Below are 19,761 nucleotides of genomic sequence, written 5' to 3'. Positions count from 1 at the left end.
ATCCATGGCTTATTCCCCTCTCCCACCCCTGGAAAATTGTGAAAAGAGACCCCAATAATCCCATTTCAGAAGCAGACTGTCTTGGTTCATCCTAATACCATTGTTCCAGTGGAAGCATGAAGACCCATGGGACTAATCACCAAATTTATCAAGCTATTTCATGGAAGAGCTCTGAGTAAATCCAAGATTCCCTGACTCCTCAGTGCAAATCCTCCCTTTCTTTTAGTGTCATTCAAGGAAGAGAAGTTACAAACTGGCCTTCTCTCACCTCCACCTACCCAGCTGAGGCATCATGTCTTTCTGAGGAGGCCATGTCTTTCTGAGGAGGCCATGTCTTTCAAATAACCAGACCTTCATTTATGGGCTCCTCCTGGGGAAACAGCCCAGCTCCAGAATGGGTCTAGTGAAGGCTATCAACTGGGGAACCAGCTGTCCCTTTGAAAAGCAGATGTAAAGTTTACCCCTCACCTCTCAGTAAGTGACAGAAACCCATTTTTTCTTAGTTTAAAACTATTTCTCTTACATCCCAATGGGAGTCCTAATGGAACTAATCAACTTGGAGTTAGAAGAAATAATACTAGAACCTGGCTGAGGATGACAAAGGCAGGAATATGATATGAGTAAAACACATTTCTCCCTCAATGCAATTAGAAATATTTTTTTAAAGGACTCTTGCTTGGCTGTTCTTAAAAATGTAACTATTGAAAAAGAAACTGGCAAGATCTTAAGGCCTGGATCTGAGTTCCTGGCCCCAGTGATGGGTTTGGAAACTGCAGCTACAGCAATTAGGAGTTCCAATTTCCAGTTCACAGAAGGTCAGGCCATGGGGTTATGCGTGGAGCAGTTCTATATTTCCTCTGAGGAAAGGCTCCACCAACTTCAGAGGATTAGGACTTGATACTGTCGAATCAGCGTATACATTGTTAACCATCACAAGCAAGTTTGGCCCCAACACCATTTTTCAACTCCTTAGTGAAAGTCCAGATCTGAATATTTTGTGTTCTCTCTCTTAGATGAGAGAAAAAGAGAGATATCAGTCAGCAGGTATCTGCTATTTCCTGTGATTCAGTAGACCAGGGCTCCTCAAACCCTCACATGCATAAAATCTCCTGGGTATCTGCTAAAATGCAGGTTTTCTTTTAATTAGCTGAGAATAGGGCCCCTGGTTCTGAATTTCTAAGAAGCTCTCAGTTGGCTCTGAGCAGCACGGCTCTAGATCCATCTACATTAGCCTGTAGTTTTACCATGTGACACTGTAACATTTGTTAATTAAACCCAATTTTCCCATCATTAGTCAGAGATTATTTCTTGTCACAAAACCTTTCCCTGGCCTTCAGTCAAGTCTGGCTTTTTCTAAGAAATAGACTGTTTTGTTTGTTATTTTAGCTGTTTTTGCAGGGGAGCATTGAAATCATTTTTATTGATTGAAACCAATTACCCCTGGAATGACTTTAAGACACTAAGTGACCAGTGCCTACTTCAGAACCAGCCAGAAATAAGCCCTTATGTATCTTTAGCATACGTTTGATGGTGGTTGAGAGCAATGTTACAGAATCTTTGTCTGATTTCCCTGGTAAGGGAGATCTCCATAATTGCATGCAAAGTACTGGTAATCTACAGAAATGTCAGCCAGATTTGTGGCACTAATACTTTTACAAGTCTTATGATTCATATGTTTCAGGGCCCTCAGGAAGTCTCTCTTAAAGTAACCCTGAAATAATGCCTACAGTGGGAATAGGTCATAGATCTTCTCAAAATCTGTCCCCAAATATCTGTTCTATAGTGAGAGGCAAGAATCAGAGAAGGACACTTTGGAGAGCCAAAAACATTTCTATACCAAATGGAAAGAGTGGAATTACAAGGAGAATGAAATTAGCTGGCAGTGGCATCTATGCCTAAAACATAACCATCCCTTTAATAGAGAACATTTGCTGTGCTTGACAAACTCAGAGTGAAATGGTTGGATCCATAGGAAGGAACATGCTGAAAATGGTTTCAATATGATCCTGCTTTTTCACTCAATAGCCATTGATTGAGGGTGTCCAGCCAAAAACAATGAGAAAAGGAGCCAACAATAGTCTTACCCTTTGACCATATTAGATATAGTTGCAGCTGAAATTTGTTACATGTTTCAGGAATAACAAAGCATCCATATGGAACAAATATTTGGCAGTATGGCAGCTGATGAAACCAGGAAAAATTAGACAAATTATCAATTGCTCGCTCCCAAATTACCCCAAAAAAGAAATTAGATCCATTTCAGTAGCTTTGCTTTCAAATTTCTTCATTCCATGAGTCACCACTACCTTCTGCCAAACTAAATATGTCTATGAACGGCTGGAAACTTTAATGGAAAGAAACATAAAACTCAAAATACGTAGGAAAATTTAAGCTTCTTCATGGAAGGCCTTCATGGAAGACTAGCAAGTCAGGAATGTTTAGAGACAGAAATAATGCATCAAGAATACCTTTTGTTTTGGGTAGCTTCTGGGTTAACAAGCAATACAAAATGCATCAACCAATCAACTTGCTAATGTGACTTTAAAATGGCCTCTAAAATGGAAATTAGTTCTTTCCCTTTTTGTTTGTTATAAGCCTCCAAACCATCAAGCTACTAGAGTCTATGAAGATCCATAGTCCTACAGTCAGATTGATCAGATTTGGGATAAAAAGACTTGATAATATTATCCAAATGGGTGATAGAAATTGGGGAAAAGTTCTTATGAGTGGTTAAGGGCTTAACTTTTCAAAGACTGTTCCAGTGCATGACATCAGAAGAATATGACATAGCTGTTCACTTTGAGTTTATGAACTGTGGTTACTAGTGCTACCTTCACAATGGGTTTATCAAGGTTAAGTTTAAAACATCCAGCTATGCAAAGAGCCCTAAACAGAAGGGTGAGGTGACTGAATTACAGTCCTGGCTTTCCCATCAGCATGCCTTGTGACCTCATGCACATCGTGTTTTTTCTGGATTTTTGTTTCCCTCATCCGGGAAGCGGGAACACTGAACCGGATTGCTCTATACGGTTCTTTCCAGCTCTCCAGTTCTTCAGTTATACTTTGGTAAGGAGAAAGCACTTGTGTTCCCTGAAGGCTGGTGCTCTTGTTGTTATACCTACCTTGGGATTTATTTGCCAGGAATACATAATTTGTTACATATCTTCCCTGCCTGCCACTTCTTTTACTATGCTGCCTCAGTTGAAGTAAGAAAGAGGAATTGAATGGAGGTTCTGTTCTCAAAACCATTCTCATAGGTGAAATCTATCTGTGCGGAATCCTATGATAGCTCTTGAAAATTCCCTGCTGACTAGAATTAGCTTACTGTTGTTCTAGAAGTTTTCACTGGGGCCACAGTTAAGGAGTCCCGCAGGGCGACACCTCAGGGAGCTTTTTCCTTCTACACCTTCAACCTCAGATTCACAATGGCGGCAAGAGCAAATGCAAAGTCATGGGGGTATACAGCCCTGGGGGCCGGTAGAAGGAAATAGCTTTTGGAATGCCTTTTTAAACATCAAGTCCAGGAGTTTTATTACGTGTCCTGCATGCTGCAGAGGACACAAAGAACTATTAAAACTTAGTCTCTGTTTTTTTTCTTGAAAGCACTCAAAAGAGAGAGGATGAGAATTCATGGCAGCAGTAACCAGTATTTGACCGTGGTTTTCTACATCAAACATTGTGTCTCTAGGAGTGGTTGTATGTGAAGCTTCTGGGTTAGAAGAATCACATGTTCACAGGTCCATATGGTGATCAGACTCAGAATTTTTATTTCACCAAAGCCATGCTCAAACAAAAAGTTCAATTCTTCTAAGTCAGACCGTGATAAGGAAGCAGTTGAGGTGGACAAAGATACTGAGAGCACAAAGATACTTTTCTGATTACTGAGTATATTCCCTCTGCTGAGTGTTGCTTTTTTGAGGGTAAGCAAAAATCACCAGTAGCTGACTTGGGAGAATGGAAATCTTTTTGCTTACGTGTGGTACCTCAGTGACTACCTAACCACTATCTAGAGTGTGGTAAAGTGATAGGTTCCCCCCGCACCCCACCTTTTTTTTTAAATACTTTCTCCAATAAGGATATAAACAGTAATACTGAGTAAGTATTCTGAAGATCCATTAATAGACTTTTGGTTGGTCTAAATTCAAAGTGATAGGTGAATAGAAGATACCAGCATGCTTTTATTTTTAATTAATTAGGTTGAGAAGATACACCGCCAAATTAACTTTTCTAGACTGTAATTATTGCAGAACCATTGAACTAATGGTTCAAAGCCACTAAAGGCTGTCAAACCACTATTCAATTCAGTCCACTAATAGTGACATATTTGGATTCTCTTTCAGTTTCCAAAGCCCCTCTACAGTTGAGCCCTAAAAGAACTCAGTGGCATAGTATTTTTACTCTTATTTTAAAAGCGAGGAATATAAGACCCAAGGAAATTAACTGGCTTCTCCAAGAGCATACAGCTGTTAAGTAAGGGGGCTGGGTGAGCCTCAAATGTGAAATCTCTGATTTCCAAAGTAATACTTTATTGATCTGTTTCTGCTTTCTGGTGGGGCTGTTTATAGATAATAAAATGACTAAATGACACTCAGATAGGAAAGACACAAGCAGGAAAAATGAGCCAGCCTTTCACTCTGAATTGAAAGCCTTTGACCAAGAAGGGAATAGCTACAAATACTGAAGTCAAAGAAAAACCACTTTTTTATTTCATTTACTCCAAGAGGTCACACTCAAACTTCTAAGCACACAATGTTGCTCATTTCTGCCTTCCCATACTGCTGTTACTAAAATAAATGAGTTCCCTAGCTATCAGACGAAAAGGAGGGCTTGTAAATACCTTTTTTTTTTTTTTTTTTGGTAGCCTATAGGAAGAGAGCTTTATTCTCAGAAAGAAGCTTTCAAAACTCCAGTAATTCTTCTCATTTCTTTACTCTGGGCAATGAACCATGGACCCCATTAACCAGTGACTGATAATTAGTTTGTGTGTCTCTTGCACTCACGGCTTTCCCATCTCTCCAGTTGCATTTTTCTGGAGCCAGCTCTAGTCCAATAGTCCTCAACAAGGTGTAATTTTGCACCACTCCCCTCCCCAGGGGATTTTGACAACACCTGGACACATTTTTGATTGTCACAACTTGGAGGATGGGACTTCTGGCATCTAGAAGGTAGAAGTCAATCAGATATGGTGCTGAACATTTTACAATGCACAGGACAGTCCCTCTCCACCAGCAAAAAACTTATCTGGCCTAAAATGTCAATAGTGCTGAGGTTGAGAAATCCCGGTGCCGATGGCATTGCTGGGGGAGGTGAGTAGGGAGCGGGAGAATAAAGTAGAATTTTAAGACATGCCACTTGGTCTTACAAAAGGGCTGGGGCTGGAGGCAGGAAGGGAGGAGGAGCGAGGAGGCTGAAATGATATAGTGTCCCCAAGTCAGCTGAATCCAGAATTCCCACCCTTGGCGCTCCTTTCCCCAGTTTCATAGATTATCAGGAGCTGGTTGCATGTAGGTTGGCTCAGCACAGACTTTCTTCATCACTTGCCTCTGATGAAAGACCCATTTCATCAGGGTAAATGGTACAGAGGTAGGACCATCTTCTCACAGAATTGACTCTATGACTAACCCATTCTGAAAGCTTAAAAGACCCTTCCAACAGCCTTTCTAGTACCTCAGAAAGACCACAGGTGAAAGAAGAAAAATCTGAAGAGATTTCATAGAGTATTTGCTTGGAAATGTGCAAAAAAATCAGGTGCAAATTTCTTTTGGCTTAGGGCCGTCAGAGAAATCTCCAGAAAAGAAGCTGATCCAATGACTCGTCAGGCTGTTTCAGATTTTCCAGGAGCACAGCTTTGCTAAGTCATTCCAAAGCAGTTCTACCCAAGTTGACATTGGAGAGAGTGACCAAAGAGTCAGAATAATATAATATATAATAAAACTCTAAATCATGACCTGAAGTGGATTTGGAATTCCCCAGGCACATTGAAAGGCTGAGTGCATGGTATAGGAAAAAGTCAGGGAATACCTTTGGTTTGTACAAATTTCTACAGCAAGGGAGTAACAGTCTCTTACTCTCTGAATTCTCTAACTTCAATCTCAGGAAATTTATTGGAATGAGAGCATCACCGAGATCTATGTTCATTTGGATGAGACTGATTGAAGGCATCTCCTGGTCATTTGAAATTTACCAGGTAACTTAGACATAAGCTTGGTCCATCATAGATAAAGGTGGAACACAGCATGAAATCAGGAAACAGAATCAAAAGTATCTCCTCCTTCTTACTTCTGCACTAATTAGCAGGGGCATGACCTTAGACTTGTCCCTTCTCTCTGAGTTTAACTTGTCATGTTTGACTAGATTATTTTTCAAGGGCTTCCAAGCTTATAGCAATCTTCAATTTTACTTTCTGTGAACAATTAGGTAGTTTTATTACAGAGATATATACTTAATCAAGAATCAGGTTCTTGGGTATCTTCCCAGGGACTTCAGCATGCCCATTCTCTCTCTCTCTCTGTTTTGGCATGGAAACCCTTATCCCTGCACAACGCCTGAGCATTTAATGCAAAAAAGGTTTTCATTTAAAAGACTGTGTGGTCTCTGCTGATTGCACAACTTCTTTTTGTGTCCACACTGCTGCTGATCAAATATTGCAAAGCCATTAATTACCTTCGGACAAATGCAGAGGGCCATGTGCAAAAGTTCTGGGCAATTGCATAAAGTAATATGCCAGATGTAAAGTAACTGAAGGGTTTTTCTTGGTATTTAAGGTTCAGTGAAAAAGTAAGAGGGGCAGCTATGCCAAGAATGAAAAACCAGAGCTTGCCAAGTGCTTCTTTAAGGGGCTTTAGCCAATGTGAGACTAAACAATGCATTAAATAGGCATACAACTTACTGCACTTAAAGAATCACACGTCAAATAACAGCTCTTTGCTATGTTTTAAACATGATCTCACATATAGATAAAGACAAGTGAAATGTTCTGTTGTCATCTCCTTAGTCTAACAGCTAATAAGGCCTGGGGACTTGAACTTTCCAGGCAACCAAAAGTAATTCTTTGCGATGTAAGAGCTTGCTGATGTTCCATGGAGAGGTGTAGGATGGAACTCTGCCAGGGCAGCAGCTCAGTACAGGAATGATTTTTTGCCACCATGATTGTCAAAGACTCTGGCTGCATAAAAGGGCAAAGGCTTCGTAGCCCATCATGAAGAACAATGAGCAATCTCCTTGGGAGAAATTGCCTGCCTGTTAACAAGTGTTTGATTCTTTGGTGTAGGCTCTGAAATCAGAAGAAAGTCACCTAGAGGCTTGAGGTTGGCTCTTTACAGAGGCCTTGAGAAGTACTGGTATGGTCCATGATGTCTGGACTAAGTATACAGAGACACAGTGGTTTGGAAAACACCAACACTCTTCCGGATCCAAAATGGAGCTATGAGCCTCCCAGCCATGAACATCTGAGACCTTCCAATACTGATGGTCTTCAAGCAGCTGGTTGAGAGGCACCTGCCCCAGTGGGAGCCTCCCAGCCAAACCTTCCGCAGCTCCTTTCATGGTCAAGTTGGGGAAGACATGTCCTGCCTGGCCCACTCCCATATGCTGCCTTATAGCCACTCCTCCTTTACCATCTCTCTTATAAAACCCAGAGAGAGAGAGATGTCTGGTCCAACAAACAGTTCTTCTTCAGCAGGTCTTTGAGAAAAAAACAACAGAATTCGTAGCTACTAGGAAAGAAGCACTGGAAGTGTGGTGGCCAAGAAAGAAGAAAAGTTGAAGTTGGCCAGTGGAAGTTCCCTGGATCATAAGAGATATCCTTATGCTCAGCAGGGAGCTGCAGTGTGCTGTCTGAGTGGAGCCCAGTCTGTGAAAGCAAGGGACTCAAATGGCAGCAGCCTCTAATCGAAGAAGCTTTTCTGGTGCAGCCTGAAGAAATTCTATAAATATTTCCTAAACTGTAGGGTCGGTCATTCCATGGATGTCTCCCTTGAGTCTCCTTTCAAAGAAGTTCAGAATCAACTGCGCCCCCAGGGGTTTCTGTTCCTGCTCTCCCAGAAGATGCCAAGGCCTTTTGGAAGCATGTCTCTACATTGCAACACTTTGGACCTTTAGGCGATGTGAATGGGCAGATGGCTATGCTTCTTGGACACAAGACACCTTGACTTTGTTTCTGGATCCATCCAGTAAGGTAAATCACAAACTCTCTGGGTCTCACATTTCTCACTTGTCCAGTAAAGCAATGATTTTTACCTTCTAAGACTGGGGTAAAGACATAGTGAGAGAGTTGCTACAATTGGATTTTGAAAAAATGAAAATGCTAGTGAAGCATAAGACATCCTTTGTGCTACTGAGACTACTGTAAGTGTTCCCATTAGCAACAGGTTTTATCAGCTGCCCCTATAGAGAGAAATAGGTTTCCCTGGTGGCTCAGATGGTGAAGAATCTGCCTGCAGTGCAGGAGACCCGGGTTTGATCCCTGGGTTGGGAAGATCCCTTGGAGGAGGAAATGACAATGCACCCTAGTATTCTTGTCTGGAGAATCCCACGGACAGAGGAGTCTGGCAGGCTACAGTCTACAGGATTGCACAGAGTTGGACATGACTGAAGCAACTTAGCACACATTGAGGGAAATGAGTGTGTAATGAATTGGGCTGCCCAGACCTTTGCAGTAGACTCTGTGACTGATCCCAGAAGAGAATAAATAAGTATAATTGTTAATGTGTTTATGATGCTTCCTGTGCCAGGCAGTATTCTAATTTAATATGTTCTAATAGATTAACCAGTTCTGTGAGGTAGTCCTTGTTTTGGGGATGAGGAAATTAAAGAACAAAGAGGTTAAGTGACTTGCTCGATGCCACCCACCAAGTAAGTTACAGAGCTAGAATTCACATCCTGGATTCTTGGCAGTAGAGACCACACTTGGCCTTGACTCCTTCCCTCTCTTGCTTCTTGTAACTGTTCATAAGGGAGAAGATGGTCTTGAGGCGCTTGACCATATCAGAAAAACGTAAATTATTGCATTTGCAATATTGCAATAGTTTCTAAATTTGCACAGAAATCATCAGTTTCTGAGAAATCCCTTGGTTGCCCAGACTAGTCCTCTTGGGCATATTTAAAGAGTAGTAGCCACTAGTGAAGGTCAATATAAAAACTTACTGTTGCTCTTTAAGCATCTCTGTGGCCTGTTAGCTTAGTGGTGCTAATGAGGCCAGGGCCAAGGTCAAATCCCACATGTTCCAATTAGCTTCAAAGAGAAAGTAACAGCCAGTGACTGTACCTCTAACTTTGACCAGCTGTCACACAAATGCATAGCTGGAGGTCTAAGGGTTGCCAAGCCAAGGAATGCAAACAGTGTAGCTCAAACCCGGCCCCATTCAAAACGACGCTCATGGTGGCTGAGTGTGTCTTTGGATGTCCCCAGTGCTGTACTCTCTTTAATTGGATAGGCAGTCTCCATAGCCTGGGAAAAGGCTTTTAGTCAAGGTTTAGAAGACTACAGATTCAATCTGCCCTCTAATTTATAAAGAGCAGCTAAAAACTGACCTACTTAACTGGCCTCACTTTCAGGAGACTGGAAAAATGTAAAGATGAGAACTGTCAGTGAGTCCTTCCTAGCAAAGAACAATGGCCATCTGTTTTCATGAGGTGTGTGCTCCTTTGGCCAGATAACTTGCATGTATTTGGTCATGTCTGAGCTTCTATTCCATCCCTGAGGGGTTGGAACTCAGCTTAAAACAAACTAAAACAAAGGCACTGGCTTGTCTTGCTTTAAGTAGGTGGGGTCCCCTATCTGGGGATGAACAGAAACTATGTGAAGAAGATAAAGGAGTCTAAAATGTTCTTTGGTCACTATTTAAATCCAAGATTCTCCTTTCTTGAATAGTACCAAATCCTTGTTAATTACAACCTAGACTATGAGTCTGTTAAAAGTTAGAAGAGGTCATTTACTTGAACAAAATCCCCTTGTTTTATAGACAAGGACATTTTGGCCCAGGAAGTTTAAATGCCTGCCAAAGTCATACAGCTAATGAATGACAGGTCTGGGAGCAGTTTTCTGAGCACTATATTTCAAATGAAAGAAGCTTGAGTTAATAATAATAACCTCAATCTAGGAAGGTTGTTGCAATCAGTAACACTGAAATTCATTGCAAAGTTTTACTTAAACTCTTTATAAAACAGTATGTTTTAACACATGAAGAATGCCATTCATTTATTCAGACCTGTTCTTAATAAGTATGCATTGGAAGTATATTTTATAAAAGCTATAAATCTGGACTAACCAAAAGGGTATCCAACTTTCCTTTCTAATTGATTTACTTCTCCTTTTTCCCAGACCACAGAGATAAAGCATATACAGTTTATTTAAGGGACTGTTTATAGACTCTTAAAACTAAAAAGGACCCCAGAAACTCGCTTTCTTTTGGTTGCTCTTAATTGAAACCATTCAAGGTGGTTGGTTGTCTGTCAATTTTAAAAGTATCTTCAAGGAGAGAAATTCCACAAGCCTCTAAAGCACATGTTAAAATGGTTAATCACCATGACTGTCAAAAATAGTTTCTATGGCAAGCTGAACTTCTCCTATTTCACTTGAAGCTCTTTTCCTCTTGTTCTGTTCCATGCCACAGCAAGGTTGTGACAAACTGCTCTCTATGAGGCTCCTCCATCAATCTGGAAAGATAATAGCTAGCTCTTTCCCAATGTGCCAACTCCATTAGGCCACCATTTTTCTCCCAAGACTACGAAAGTACGAGACTGGTTGACATGCTCTCATACTATGATACATAAGGAAGAATCAATACTTAGCTCTTTTATTGCATGTAATGTGTGGTGAAGCTGTGTTAATTATAGAGGAACTTTTGCACTTATGCTGGGAAGATGGTCACAAAACAGATAATCGGGAAGGTGGCATGCTCTGTGCTCTAGTGGAACTTAGGCTTGTAGAGAAATAGGAGCTCGTTTAGAACATTGGGTTGATCAATACAAAATTAAGTGTTACCAAAAAAAATAAATGTTATTCAGGATAGTTTTGTCTCTTAATAGGGTTAAAAATTCCCCTTGTTAAATATTCTGGCCCAGTAAGAAAGATAGATACGGAGGTAACATTTTTTTAGATGTTTTCATTTCAAACTAAGATCAGAAACTCCCTTCCACAGTTAAAAAAATACATACGTTCAAAACGGATTTGAAGCAGCTTAAAATGAAGAACGCAGCCACAATAAAACTTTGAAAAGGGTAAAAACAATAATAAGAGTCAATTGGAAAAAAAAAAAAAAAAGAGTCAATTGACAGGGGATAGAGGTAGGGGAGACTGCTTTCCTCTAAAAAGTATTTCAAAGGCTGTAAATGCTTAGAGCTGACTTCTTCACACACAGTAAATCTCAAGGGACAAAAAGGAAACTCAATAAAATTTGTTGACAACAGTTAATGCCTTTAAGAATAATTGGCTCAGACGTGAAACGGACCATCAATGTAGCTTAGGGAGGATCTAAATGCCGCCTCTAAGTCATTGTTGGTATACATTGTATTCAGTTGAAAAAAGATAAAGTTTTATCAAATAGCTGGGTAAATATGAGGCAAGAAGAATTGTCCAAAGTACCTGACAAACCTAATTCTTGATGATTCTAAAGACTAAGATCTCAAACAAGTCATGCCATTACATTCAATGGGATTCAATTCAATTCAGTCCTGCCAGTTCAACAATCAAACTTGAGCCGCAGCTATATCAGCCAGGCATTGAGCTAGATACTGGGATTCAGTGGTAAACAATCTGGCCTTTGGTATCAAGGAGCCCATTGAGAGGGTAGATCTTGGTCAGCTGATTTTAAAAATGGGAAAAGTATTTAGGAAAAGCATAAAGGATTGCATTTTTCCTCCATGATTATTTTCCTCTCTGATACTTGATAATACTTTTTTTTTTTTAACCTCCTAACTAGACTGTGAGTTATTTGAAAGCAAAGTTAATCTCTCATTCATTTCCAGGTATCTCACTCATGCCTTGTACAGTGTCTTACACATAGCAGAGGTTCCATCAATGTTCTGAATTAAACAATTTAAAGGGGTTAACTTCTCTTGGGCAAAAAGGCTAGTCCAGTTGACTAGAAAATTAACAAGAACACTTTTGTGCATGAAAGTTTATGTCAGACAAATAATTTACATTGTCACAGAGTTCTATAAACCAGAACTTATGAAACCTAGACTCTCAATAATAAAACACAATTTATAAAACCACTTTCTATCCAAAGTTATATTCTATATATGGCATTAAGAGTTGCCATGTAGAACCTTCCCCTTTCAAATTAAGAGAGAATTAAAACACATTTGTAAAATTTGATCATTTGAATAATAGAATGCCTTCCAGTGAGTTGAAATCAGTTTCCATCATAGCTGTCCAACACCCTTAATTCTTTGTGTGAACATATATAAGTATCAAAGGGTAACTTGGGATCAAATTATTTTTTTTCTTTCTCATTTTCTGTCATTTAATTATAAGCATCACAGTCATAGAAAGATCCAGTTTTCATGCGCTGTGCATGGATCCTGGAGCATGTCACATCAAACGTGGCAATTCAACCTGGCACATAACCCAAGACACTTGGGGACTCGGCCATCACCTAGTGAACTGGATAAAAAGAAATGGCACAAATGGATTATCAAAGCAAAAAAAAAAATCCTCTTGGGCATAATAACTGAGACCCACTTATCCATTTTTTAAAATGTGGCTCAGTAGTAGCAAAGTAAAGAGTAGTGACAAGCCATCGCCGGGTGATGTCGATGTGACACATTTGCCTTCTGCCAGATACTCTGAAGGTAAAACGGGTCTGCTATTCGAAAAGCACTCACCAAATGAACTCATTCGTCTGCATAGAAACAGAGAATGGGACAGAATTGCTCTATTGCCAGAAAAATAAATGAACTCACTCAAAGCATTGGCTGGAAACAGAGGGTGGGAATTTGCTCATTCAAAGAGTAGAACGCACTTCTCACTCTCTGTCACTAGTTGTTGAAAAGCTATTTGTCACCAAATCTACAATGAGTATAGACCATCAACATGCCTACCAGCCTCTTCCTTCCCATTCTCCCTCCCCACCAGAGTGCTACACTCACAGACCACTCCTTCCAGTCTCTCTCTCTCACACACACACCTTCCTGGGAAGAGGAGAGAGACTGGAAGTGTGAGTCATCACAGGAGCTATTCAAAGCCTAGTGGGTAACTGAGGTAAGCTGTCTACACTTAAGCCACATGAACCTCTAAGAATGATTCACGGTCCTGAAGACCTGCGTGTCCGTTTCCTGAAACTCTCTAAATTTGCAAAGAATTAAACAGAACGAGCATATGGCTTTCCATCACTCAGTGTCCTGTAACACAGACGAGCCAGATGCCTCTGAGGTGTGTTCTCTAAGTGATCCATTCCCTCAGGCAGCAGGGACTCCCGTTTGTGTTTATTGTTTATCTGCAAGCGTGGACTTGTCTGTCTACTTTTTATTGACTGTTGACTTTTTAATCACCTGAGACCTACTTCTGGAATAAGTGACCTTACACTTGTCAGAAACCCTTTTCCAGATGGAGGCATCACTGGAGAGCCCCAGAGAAGGGTGACATCAAAGGAAGGCAACAGCGAAGACTCAAGGTCAGTGTGAACCGAGGGCAAATGAACTCAGCGTTTCAGTTTGCACTGAGCGAGAGCCTGTGTCTTTGCAAATGTGCCTTTTGGCGATGTTCACCTTCTGCCTGTTCGGGGTGATTTCATATCACATGGAGACATCTGGGATGTGCCCCTTTGCCAAGCCCACCTTTCTAGTTTCCTCCAAGTGACCTAGCACTTAAAACATCCCTACATGTTCACATATGTCATTACGTGCACCCACAGATCTGGAAAACCAAAACTTCAGTCCCCCAGGGCCATCTTGTCCTGTCTTTTCCCTGGAAGGAATGGAATAGTGAGGGCAGAGCAGAATAGTTGCGGGAAAGCCTAGCGGGAAGTAGTTAAAAGACAAACTGCTAAGGAGGAAAATTCCATCCAAAATCTGCAGAACGTGCCACGGCCCCGCCGAAACACTAGGCTTGCATTAAGGTGAGGAATCTCGGAGGCCGAGGACGGCTGCCAGCCACAGGCAGTCATTCAGTTCTTTGCACACTCCCCATGGTTGTAAACCCACAGAGCAGCGAAGGGGAGGCTACTTACTGAAATAAAAGCCCCTGTCTCCACACACGAACTGGAGAGCGTCCACCAACTCAGCCCCGCAGAGGGTCTCGGGTCCCGCCGTGGCAGAGCTGGTGAAGGCGAGCAAGCACAGGGCCAGGTAGAAGAGATGCGAGGAGGATGTGACGGGCATCTTCACCTGCTGAAAAAGAAGAAGGAGGGTCATCTTCCTCCTGGGTCTGTGCCAGGGCAGTGGGGGCAAGGCAAGGGTGCCTTCACCCCAGCTCTGCATTCCTGTTATTAATCAAAACTATCCCCTCAGGAGTGCAACAAGGTGTGTGAGTGACTTCTGAGCAGGTCTTGGCATCATGCTATCTGACTTTAATCCTCTTGCTACTGTGAAACCTTGGGGAAGTCCTTCTTGAAACCTTTCTTTATGGGTTCCTATTACAATTCAATGAGATAAATGTCCTGAAACATTTAATGTGTGAAGGTGAAAGATGCTCTTATTGCATACCACTCAGAGATCCTGGTAAACCTTTGGAATCATCAAAGCTTAATTTGTGCTCAGTCCAGACTTGGGACCAGATATGTTTTATTAATTTAAATTCTCTCAAATTGGCCGTTCACAGATGGCATGTGCATTCATTACTGACCAGAATATTAAATCAACCAGAATGTCATTCCCCAGCTACTGATTAAAGAGAATTTACTGCAGCTGAAAAAGAACTTGTGAAAATACTATATATCATTATAGCTTTTTTTTCCACTTAAGAGAGGCAGAGACAGAAACAGAGGGAGAGAAAGAGAGACTGAGAGATTTCTTACCTGCTGAACGTCAGCAGTTAACAACTACAAGTAAAAGTTAAAAACCAGGAACAGGAAACATCTGAGAATTTCAGAATGAAACTGGTTTATGGTAAGTAAACCCGACTTCTTTTGCATTCTAAAGCCCCTTGTGTCAAGCTCAATATCAGATCAACACACGTGTAGATAGTGCCTTCCACAAACAGGGAACTGGGCTCAAAATCTGCAAAAGGCTTTTTTATTTTTTTAAGTCTCAGGAATTCTGACTTCATCTGTTGGAGGGACTTGAGTGTCACTGTATCCTTTTTATAGCAGAGACCCCTGGTTGGCTTGACTTAGCCAGTGACAGCCAACTGTCAGGCCTGCCAGAGGCAGGATTCCTGTGGCTCAAGTCTCCATCCTTGCTCTCAGCAGTGAAACAATGCAAAGGTGATCATTAAGTTTTTCCACATTGCTACTTGTGGCACAAAGATGTGGTTTCTTCTAGGAAGCCTCCCAAGGTGAGTAGCTTTATCCCTCTCGGATGCATTTACTTTCAGCAGCATCAGCAGAGTCAGTGACAGGATGTTAAACCAGGGGCCCTATCAAAAGGTCATAGAGTTAAACTGGAAACTATCATTATGAAAAGAAGCTTTTCTGAACCTCCCAGTGGTGGCAGGCCCATTCAACTCCATCACTTTCAAAGAAACAGGCTCAGTCATTTATTTTCCGACCACCTTCCTTGCCCTCCCTGGACTCTTAATGGCTCTCTACATCAGTGGCAAAGTTTGCTCCATCACTGTAATTAAGATTTCCATTTTTGTGGCCAGACTTTCAGTTCAGCAATTGGGGAAAAAACCCTAAACCCCTGATTCTCGTTAACACAACGTAAATATTTAGTTAATGCTTGTAAAACAGCTGAAGATGAAAAGCGTCCTCTATTTGCAAATCATCATAAATAATAGACATAAAATAGAAGAGGAGGTGAAAGCTTGATGGAGAATTTCTTCCATTTTCTCCATAGGACCTGTTCATGGAAACCGTCCACCCCCACATAGCCAAAGCCACAGGGACTGCTAGAAACAAGTCATCCAATCCTCATCTTTCTTAGTTATAAAATAATTGGTGGGAGTTTTCCCTTTCAGTATTTCCAGTGGAAATCTCAACAAGTCCAAGCCAACTGGACTTCCTTGCCCTTTTCAAAAGAGAACACTCATAATTGATCTTACAGAACATAGCCCGCACTCTGGCAACCAGCCAGTTCTAGAACGTATGTTACTTTGCCAGTCCTATTTCTCCATTGCTCCCGTCTCTGTTGAGTTAATGGTGAAGCTTAAGGCAAAGCACCTGCAACTGTAGATGCCTTCAGGTTCTTCAGTTGTTGTGAAATCCAGGGGAAAAGGAACTCAACTTAAAGCCTTAGGGAATTGAGAACTTCATTAGATGTCAACATTATACTTTTAATAGCTATTTCTTTTGTATAACACATTTAAACTCAGCAATACCTATCAGTCTCTGGCATTTAAGAACTTAAGATTTATTTTTTACAGATTTCCCCCTTTTCTTTCTTCCTTTCCCCCTCTTTTTGCTGAGTTATGTTCTCAGATAAATATCAGCACTTATAGTTCTAGGACAAGATAGAACCTCTAGTGCATTTTCTTTTAGTTCAGGAAACAGTCCATCACACCCACAGAAAACCAGAGAATTTATCACATTATGTTCCCCCAAAAGAAAACAATAAAGAACTTGCTTAGGAGTTAAAAGTTTGAAATGAGTGGCCCCATATGTTCATCATTTCCTTGGCCTTTTATTTTTCCAAACACAAAAGAAATGAAGAGAGAGAAAGGAGAGATCTGAAAGAAAGAAATGAAAAAAGAACTAGAAAAAGAAGAGAAAAAAAAATTCCAGAGCACTCTTTCTCAAAAATCATTCACAAATCTAAAATTTTAAAGACCTTTCTTTTTATCTTAAATAAATGGAATATCAATTGGTTCCAGATGTCTGGGTTATAATAAAAATGCCCAGCAAAATTTGAGGGCAATAGTCATAAGAAAATACTCACTGTAGGTGTAACCATTTTTGTTTGTTCCAGATCTTTTACAGCAGGTCAGGGTGGGTATTATGAGACTGATGTGAATAGAAAACTGAGGACTTAAAAACATGTGCTGCTTTGTGGGTGGGGTTTGTGAAAGCATCTAGTTACATTTGGACACCCAGGCAGGTATGCTATGAGCCTGGGTGAACTGCCTTTTGTCCATTCAGACAATAAACAAATTGCACGGCTGGGATTTGAGTCAATCTTTTCCTCCCAATCAAGCCACCAATTTCCATCGTGTGCCTATTGTAGCCAGCCTGGACAGGGACCCAAGCTCCAATCCTCCCCTGTGCCCTCTTCCCTCTGACTCAAACACTTGGAAATATCTTGAGACTCACAGTACAATCAGCTTGTGAGCTCTGCCTGGCAGACACCTTTACTCATTGAATTACATTTGAAAGAACCACATAGCTCCCTGAAACCACTTCCTGCTCCAAGTACAGGAAAAAGCAACAACTTATGGCTAGCTAGCTCTACTTCTGAAAAGTTCAGCATACACAGCAAAGTTCATTTGGAGTTTTCCAAACTTGTAATTAATGCAGAGACAACACTACACAGTCCCTTTTAGGATCATCTAAGCAGGGAGACAAAACCCCCAGCTGTCAGACCACATAGCATATGTGTATACTGACTTCATTTCTTTTAAAAGCAAGGTAGCCAGTGTGCATCTTGGCATCTCAAGGGCGGCAGGATCAGGTGCCCGACAAGGATGTATTCTTAACTCCTAAGCCACGGACTTGACTAAGAAAAGTCCTAGTGGTGGAGTACTTGAAAGCAGCTGGACTAAGCGGTAGGGATGTACCATGAATTGAGCCCACAGGCAATTGCATCGGGGAGCCAGTGACAGCAGCTTAAAAGTGCTTGCAAATTGGAAAAATACAAGTCTTGGAAGATATAATTTTACTGAGAATGGAAACTTGAACCAGGGCCAGTTATTGGAAAGGAGAAGTCAGTGCATTGACAACGCTAGCCAAATTTACCTAAAGAGACTTTACAATCCCAAACACAAAATCCGAGTTTTACAACACAAAACCCCAAGTCCAAACTTCGCCCCTGAGAGTCCTCTTCAAAAGAAAAAACTTGGAATAGCAGTTGCTAGAAAGTTTCCGCTTTCCATATACAGTGTGCATTTGTTTAAATTATCCGAATATGCAAGGTCAGCAGGAGTTCTTAAGGAGTTCTTTTTCGGAAGAGCAAATGAAACTTCACTCTAACTCTGACTCTCTGGGCATAAGTGCAGAGAGTTCCGGGACCTTAGCTCCAAAGATCGTTTTTAAAAAAGCTTTAATATCATTTAAAATGTAACTCTTTGTATGTGGCATGCCTTATAATCAAAAGTCCTGGCAAGTTACACACACACACACACACACACACACACACACACACACACACACACCACACACACACACAGTCCTACATATACATGTACATGGTCTTAAAAATAAAACATCTGCACCTGCAAAAAAAATCCAAAAGTTCATATCCATGCCCTATAGCCCTTAACCGTAGACAGGATTTAAAGGAATCTTCTATAATGACACCACTCAAGCCCTGAAGAAGTGGAGGATTTAGCATAAGTACCTTGCAATAGTTTTTACTCATACAGATATCTGTGCAAAGGCATTTATCTCCCGGAGCTATTTTTTCAGATCCCACAGAATTGCATATTCAGCAATTTATAAATAACTCCCAGTGCCGAAACAATGAAAATTCTAAAGTGAAGAACATTTCTAAGCAGAAGCAAACAGTACACAATTTAAAGAAAATTCCCCAATGACTTCAAAGAGTAAGAAATATTTACCTTCAAGAAATCACAAAAGCAGCACTTAAATAATTGGGTTGGAAGACTGCTGATTTTTCCCATTGCTTCTGAAGTGCAAAGTCTGGAAATGAATTGGTTAGCAGGAATAATGAGGCAAAAAGAAATCCAGGGAGATGGGAGATGTTGAGAGCAATGTCACATTTCAATTTTGAGGACTTTATTCCATTGCGCAGGCTCTATCTGCTCTGAATTTAGCAGTGACAGTGAGATTTAGCAAACAGAAGAGGGATTTAGAGAAAATCCTCACATTTATCTACAAAACACAGACACTGTAGACAGGAAACAGCTGGGGGAACGCTTGCCTTCTCTCTCTCTCCCTCTTCTGGCAAAGTTATCGAGTAAGGACTTTTTTGGGCATGGTGACAAATAACATCATACCTTTGCATTTTAAAACTAGAGCACAGAAGCATTTTTTTCCCTTAAAAGAATGTGTGTTAGTGACAAGAGGAGCAGACATTAAAATACTGATGTTGTCCTCTGATTAACTTTCTCCCGGGCACGAAGACACACACATCTGCTAATACACCTTACCAGTATGAAAGGAATATTCGTGGAGGATGGGCGAGCAATTTTATATTCCAGAGCCAACACAAAATTTAAAAAACAAGAAATGAAAAAAAGACCATCTCAAGCATACTCTACGATTTTAACCCTCAAACGACTGGGGTAAACTAGAGTGGAGGACAGCGCTGGGATGACCCCTCGTCCTAGTTGCCAAGTGAGGGGAATGATCTCATTTCCTAGAACCTGGAAAGGGGCGGGCAGCTTTGTAATTGGCTCCCCTCAGGACACTGTCTCATGCTTTTTGCCCACGACAGGGCAAAGATTTTGCTGAGCTGTAAAGCCAACTGAAAAAATAAAATCGAATCTTTTTCTTCCTTCCTCTCCTCTGTTGCTTGGCCCCCACCCCGACCCCCACCCCACCCCAG

At 41.1% G+C, this 19,761-nt stretch overlaps 1 protein-coding gene across 9 annotated transcripts in view; it reads right to left on the bottom strand.

Moving 5' to 3' along the window:
• The window catches only part of IGF1 (insulin like growth factor 1), a 79,666-nt gene extending 60,129 nt beyond the window's left edge, over positions 1-19,537 (bottom strand). For 2 of the 9 annotated variants that reach the window (XM_061125510.1, XM_061125506.1), the window contains exons 1-2: positions 16,978-17,060; positions 14,172-14,331 (exon numbers count right to left, since the gene is read on the bottom strand). In XM_061125510.1, the coding sequence (XP_060981493.1) occupies positions 14,172-14,331; positions 16,978-16,992 (175 nt within the window). In that variant the 5' untranslated portion in view covers positions 16,993-17,060. Of the gene's footprint in view, positions 1-14,171; positions 14,332-16,977; positions 17,061-18,811; positions 19,281-19,363 lie in introns of those variants that run through there. The other 7 variants (XM_061125505.1, XM_061125503.1, XM_061125508.1 and 4 more) reach the window with 7 other exon arrangements.
• Positions 19,538-19,761: the final 224 nt, after the last annotated feature.

Source organism: Dama dama, chromosome 22 (genome assembly GCF_033118175.1).
Source record: "Dama dama isolate Ldn47 chromosome 22, ASM3311817v1, whole genome shotgun sequence".
In the NCBI taxonomy this organism is placed as follows: domain Eukaryota; kingdom Metazoa; phylum Chordata; class Mammalia; order Artiodactyla; family Cervidae; genus Dama; species Dama dama.
Note: the sequence above shows the minus strand (reverse complement) of the source record. Positions and strands in the feature narration are given on the sequence as shown.